Raw genomic sequence first — 6740 nt, forward strand, 5'->3', positions numbered from 1 at the left:
TGGAGGCAAGAGATGGATTTGGAGTCGAGACCAGAGAGGAGGGATTTGCAATAATGTAAATGGGAGAAGATGAGCGCATCAGGACCTTTTTCCAGGGCAGGAGAGGACACGTTTGATTTTGCTAATTGTGCGGCGGTGGAGAAAACAGAATTGGGTGACTTTTTTGATGTGAAGGTGGAAGTTGAGGTGAGGGTCAAAAATGACGGAGAGGTTTCTAGCCGCAGAAGTGATATTGGGAGTGAGAGGTGGATTGGGGGGATTGATAAAAAATTATTTCAGATTTGGAGTTGGTGAGTTGTAGGAAGTTCTGTGGCATCCAACTGTTCATGTCATTGAAGCAGTTTAGCCAGTCTGAAGCCAGTCTCTTGGGGTCATTTGTTCTCAGCGGGAGGTAGATGTGCGTGTAGTCAGCCTGGCAGTGAAAAGACGCATTATGGAGACGTTAATGTGTCCTAGGGGGAGCATAATAAATAAAAAATAAAATGGGACCTAAAATGCACCACACCACAGTAAATGGGGGCAGTAAAAGAGGTAAAAAGACGTCACTACGCCATCAGGTGATGCTTCTGAGGACATAGCTGAAACATGTAAAGCAGGGGTCTCAAACTCAAATTACCTGGGGGCCACATTAGATAAAGTCTGAGTGAGGCTGGGCCACATTGAGTATTCGATAAATAGTGGTTGCACAGGAAAAAGAGAGAGAAAGAACAACATGCAACACACTTTCTTAATCTTTAAAAACAGTTAAGAACATGAAAATGTATTCAGAACGTAAGTTTAAACTAATACGTCTACTTTTCTTCTTTTGCCTACTCCTTGCTGGTTGAAACCAGACTACGATTCATCTTGTACAGCTGAGAGATATTTGGCTTGCAGGAGGAAGCAGATCCTCAGGATAGATTGAAGATGCTCATCAGTGAGCCTTGACCTGTATTAGGTGCTTTCACACCGACAGTATTTGGTGCGCACCAATCGATCCATTCGAGCCAGAAGTGGTTAGCTCGGTTCGTTTGCGTTGGTGTGAAAGCGTCAATCGGACTCTGACCCGGACCAACTCAAGCGGACCGAGACCTCAAAAAAGAGGTGGTCTCTGTTCACTTGAATCCGCACCAAATGACCAACTTTGGTGCGGTTCCTCTGGTGTGAACACGAACCCGGGTCCAAACCATAGACAGCAGGTCCAAACGAACTATTCTAGATGCATCATGGGAGAAACGCGTCTCCTGCCTGTAATGACGCGCTGTACGACTCCAGCGCAGTAACAGATTGTTGTCCAGACGCAGCCGCGATTCATTTTCGAATTATTTTACCAACAATGGCCACTACAGAGAATGTAACACACAAAGATCAGAGCAAGAACGTGCGAACGTGTGGCTCCAGAGTGAGTCAAAAATGGGGGTGTGTACTTCTGTTCAGGACCTGCACGTACAGAGAGGTCCCGGTGTTCCCCGTGATCATGTAGGAACCAGCATTTGTTATTTTAGGCTTTAATTAACCAAATAATTTTATGGCAATAGGCAATCGCCCATTCAATTGATTCACCTTTAAAAAATGTTCTGCTTTTAGCCTAGTGTGAGAAATACAGTCAGACTAGATCCAAACCGGAGTCCTGAACCAGCAGGAGCAGCTCCGGTTTTGTCCGGGCTCAGACGACGTAGAGCGGGGAGTGAAAAGCGCTTTTCCCGGGCAGAACCAAGTGCGGACACCAACTAAACTGGATTCACGTTCTGTCCGGATGCTTTGCACCACCTCGGAACCAGCCGCGGTTCTTGAGCGCGGAGGACAGGAGCAGCACAGACCTGTAGGTAGTACACAGCACATTCTCACTTTCCCCGCACGGAACACGGAACCAGCGCGCAGACGCCGGAATGTACCCGCTCAGACCCAGTCATTGCGCACTGGTCTTGCTCGCCACCGTCTGGAACCAGCACATGGAGGACAGAGCCTCCGGACCATCTGACCAACGCGCTTGTAGGACGACAGAAGACCAAGGACCAGACCCCAGCGCTATCGTGAGGAGCTGCGCGCTACTGTGAGCGCTGTTGGCTGCTGCTGTTACCCGAACTCTGGACTGATGCGGTGAGTTTGTACAAAGTTCTACGTTGCTGTTTTATGAGTTCATGGTGATAAGATGAGGACGGCCCGCGGTATTAACAGGGAACATCAGTATTGGTAACTGGAGGTATCGTTGTTCTACCGGGATACAGAGGCTCGTTAATCGGACCAGTTTTGGTTCGTTTGCCGGTGTGAAAGCGGACCACACAGGAGTGTATCTGCTTCTCGTATGTCAAACATGGATGGAAGACGCTTGTTTTTGCCTCGTACTTTTTGCTAACATGTCGCCAAGCCTCTGGAATAGATCATTGCAGTTTTGTGGTGCTTGCATATTGATGGGACAGCTGTGTTTGCCGCTGAGTGCGTGTGGATTTCGGCGACGCACAGGTGGAGCTTGGTCATCAGGTTGCCAGCAAGTTACGCACCGAGTGTTGAGCAGGTAAACAGACTGTCAATGTCTTTTTATTTCTTATTAGCCCCTCCAATAAAGGTCCCATACTTATGAACAGGGGAATTTTGTCAGCGCCTCCTCTGCGCTCTGATACTGTGGTTGTGGGAGCGTAAAGTGAAGTGCGCACACGTGTACCACCACGTGTGGTTTGTTTTGGTTCTTCGGTGACGCCGTATGTGCACGTTTAACAGATCCACTTAGACTAGTTGCTTCACAACTGCTGTAAATTGAGTTTTGGGATGTAAACTGCGTTAATAATCTGTTGTGAATCTGCATGGGCACCGATTGCAGCTTCATCTGTCAGTGCGGCCCGCGGTAGGGGGGTGGGATTGTGCGTACATCTACCGCGGGCCGCACTGACATTATTCTTTGGAATCAAGTGGAGGGCCGCAAAAAATCCTTCCGCGGGCCGCAGTTGGCCCCCGGGCCGCGAGTCTGAGACCCCTGATGTAAAGCAAACACCTGTCTGACTTAAAACAACCGCCAGAGACAAATTAGAGTTTGGTGCTTCCACTGTTGTTTCTGCAGGAATCCCTGTCAATCACGCCTTTCTAAAGGTTTGGGCCTTTCTGTGTAGAGTATGCATGCTTTCTCTATGTGTGCTCCAGTTTCACCTCCCACTTAAAACATGGACAATAAGCTCCTCCCCTCAGAGGTCATTTGTCTTGTTCTTGGAAGTGCAGCATTATGGGTAAGCCTTGTGCTCTTCTCCTTCCAGTTCCCTTCACTGTGTAACCAATACTACAAGCTCATCACGTTTATCTGTGAGATCTTTCCAGAGAAGATCCCTCAGTTGCCCGAGGAGCTCTTCAAAAGCCTCATGTTCTCCCTGGAGCTGGGGATGACCTCGTATCCTTGACACTTCCTCTGTAAGAGCTCTGTGGGGCCATTTCACACATTCTATCTACCATCTGTAATGAGACTGGCCGAACTGCCCCTGTTGTATTCTTACATATCACACTAGATGCTTTACTGCAGGTTTCACATCACCATCTACTGGTAACAAAAAAAAATGAAATAAACTTACAAATGGTAGCTTTAATTCATAATTAGAATTATTACCTCCGCCAAGGAGGTTATGTTTTTGCCGGCGTTTGTCTGTTTGTTTGTTTGTTTGTCTGTTAGCAACATAACTCAAAATGTTATGGACCGATTTTGATGAAATTTTCAGGATTTGTTGGAAATGTGAAAAGGAAGAACTGATTTCATTTTGGGGGTGATCCGGAAGAAATCCTGGATTCTGGATCACTTTGAAATTTTAGTTAACATTGTGGTAAATGGGGCCAAAAATTTTGTTTCTCAATATCTCGGTTAATTATTGACCAAACCCCATGAAATTTGACTCAGGGATGGACAATGGGATCCTCTTTCATATTCCAAAGGCTGATCCGGATCTGATCCAGAAGACTGATTTTATCGCAATTTATATAAAAAATGGGGGTAGTCCTTGGCGGAGGTCTGCGCTCTCTGAGTGCTTTTCTAATTATATTATAGCATATATTTTAGGTAAATGTTTAATAACACCATAGCAGTTGTATTCACAGTTTGCATTTAATGCCCTGTGCTAGAGAAAACTGTCCTCAATTCCCTCTCCTCTGGCCATCCTCTCTTCCTCCCTCCTCAGCTCATCCTCAGTTCTTCTGTTCTGTTCTTCACACATCCACAGAGCCAACTTACTTTCTCCCCTCAGTACTCTACAAGTACTCCAGTCTCATTGTGGACTTCTTCCTGTTTCAAAGGACTTTTTGAGGTCAAAAGATATGAACTATTAATTGCTGCTATGGCAACAGTCCCACTGTCATTAGTCCTCAGGTCTGGGTTCCTTGGATTCCTTGACTGTGTGCAGTATGAGCTCGGAGATCAGTCAGTTGTGTCTGGAGGCTCTCTCTCCACTAGCAGAGCACTGCGCCAAGAGTCCAGACAAGGAGACGCCCCTGTGCCACGCCACCCAGCACTTCCTGAAGGTGACCGACAGCTTCTACACAGACCACACTCCCGTAGTCCTCTGCACTGTTGGCTAACAGACTCTGCTTTGTTCACAGTTGGTGTTTGACATGCTGTTGCTCCAGAAGCACAACACAGAGATGACAGTGGCGGCAGGAGAAGCCTTCTACTCCCTAGTGTGTTTACACCAGGTGAGTGTGTATAAATCAGGGGACAATCCCTAAGACTGTGTTGTGTAAATGAAGCCTTATGACACACCCAAAGTTCCCTGTGTTGAGTGCTTTTGCTTGTGTCTAGGCGGAGTACAATGAGCTGGTACAGACCCTGCTCTCCACACAGAGGGATGCAGTCATCTACCAGCGCCTTACAGATGCCTTCCGTCAGCTGACAGCCAGCAGCTCCCCTCCCGCTATGGACCGCAAGCAGAAGCTGGCCTTCCTTAAGAGCCTGGAGGAGTTTGTGGCCAATGTGGGCGGTCTCCTGTGTGTTAAGTAGCCCAGAGAGCAGGCAGTGACTGGTCCACCTGCCTGCGCAGCACCTGCGCAGCGCCTGCACAGTGACCCCCCTCCCCTCACATGAGATATTTTATATAGACGTGTGAGAGGCTAAGACTCCTGGTGTGCTGTGCTACCCACAGAAAGTGTATCACCCTGTTGTGGAGTGCACTGAGGCCAGAGCACCCCCCCGCAGCTCTCCAAGTGTACTGCAGTGAGGGGCTGCTCAGTGGGGAAACCCATAGTTTATTTTTCTAATGCTTTATCAGTTTGACGTCTCCTCCGGACTCTGGTAGTCATGAGAATTCAGGGATAGAGGTGGTTTGCCAAGAAATAATGTTTGAGCGTAGAAACTGATACCATGGAAAATACAGAGTTCTAAAGAAGGATTTTAAATCGAAGTAGAGAAGAGAATTTCCAGACAACACAGATGCCAAAATGGATCTACACAGTATGTTCTGATTGCTTTGTTTAATGTCCATTTTACCAAATTATATACAATTTTTTACAATGGTTAAGAAGTCTGAATATGTAAAACTCAGATGGAGGGCAGTGGTTTGTACAATTATAAAAAAGAATCAAAAATCAAAACAACCTGATAAGTGTTTTTTTTTTTTTTTTTTTAGTCTACCTAGATTATGCTGATGTCAGATATCATTGATGAATATTATTTATAGAGCATTTCATCTGAATATTGGGAGCAGCAGAATCTCATAAACCCTCCATCTTGGTTTGGAATTATTGACTTTAGAATAATGTGTGACACTGTGTTGTTTCCCTTTCTGCTCATTCTGATGTTGGATACATTTTTTAAGTTGAAATATCCATAACAACCACTCTTGATTAGATTGCAGAGCTGTGCAGTGTATTGAAGATTTTGTTCTTTGTTCTGACCCCCACGGTGCCTTTCTCTTCTGAATGACAAACATGAGTCAAAAGTGCCTGTCGTGACCATGTGACCAACCAAAAAGGACACTGAAGCTGTACATATGTATTATGAATCCACTAATGTGTTATTGAAAGCAACTGAAATGTTTTTATTGCCAATAGAAGGTGCCTCATGTTCAGACTGTGGTGGTATGACTTGTCCATAGGTCGTTGATGGTTGCAGTGTTGTGGTGCTGATCAGAGGAGTTGAAAAAAAGTTGGACTTTACACAAGGTGCCAGAAACTTTCACATGTCCCCATTTCAAAGATGCACTGGAATTAGAAAATCTATGAAGGAGCTGACCACCAGGGCACTGTGGCTCAGAAGACCTGTTTTCCATCAAGTGTACATAAAGTTGTTATAAAAAAAAGATGTTGCTTTTTTATTTCAATATTAACACATCATCTGACTAGACTGTCACAAAGAGGCATTTCAAAATGTGCAATCAAACACTGCTGTCACTGGTGTAAATGGTCACATAAAACCATATTTAAAAAATATTAGATTTTAAGACTGCATTTCAGACTGTGAGAAGAATGCGAACGCAGCATCAAAAATGGATTAAGGGAGTGTAACAGCGTTCAGCTCCAGCCAAATGAAGCTAATCGAGGTTTGTGGTAGACTACACTTACCAGTTAATTCAAATGCGGCGGCCATCTTGTAAATGTAAGAAGAGAAAAGCTGATTGAAAATAATGTAAAACACTGGAGCAATAAATAAATAAAATCATTGATTCAGTTGTGTAAAGTGACATATAATGGTGTACTTGTATGCTAATGATGTAGAACTCTATTTGTCTGTCAGGACATTTGTCTCTAAATTATGAACATAAATATTCGTTCACGTTAACACTGCACTGGTCGATATT

General features: G+C 45.1%; 1 protein-coding gene across 1 annotated transcript in view; it reads left to right on the forward strand.

Moving 5' to 3' along the window:
- Positions 1-6541, forward strand: part of xpo4 (exportin 4) — a 56394-nt gene extending 49853 nt beyond the window's left edge. The window contains 4 exon segments of the mRNA XM_055147859.1: positions 3225-3355; positions 4353-4470; positions 4549-4641; positions 4748-6541. Coding sequence (XP_055003834.1) covers positions 3225-3355; positions 4353-4470; positions 4549-4641; positions 4748-4945 — 540 coding nt within the window. The 3' untranslated portion in view covers positions 4946-6541.
- The last annotated feature ends 199 nt before the right edge of the window (positions 6542-6740 follow it).

This window comes from Boleophthalmus pectinirostris, unplaced genomic scaffold (genome assembly GCF_026225935.1).
Source record: "Boleophthalmus pectinirostris isolate CB_2022bp ecotype Guang Dong unplaced genomic scaffold, ASM2622593v1 HiC_scaffold_1, whole genome shotgun sequence".
Classification (NCBI taxonomy): Eukaryota; Metazoa; Chordata; class Actinopteri; order Gobiiformes; family Gobiidae; genus Boleophthalmus; species Boleophthalmus pectinirostris.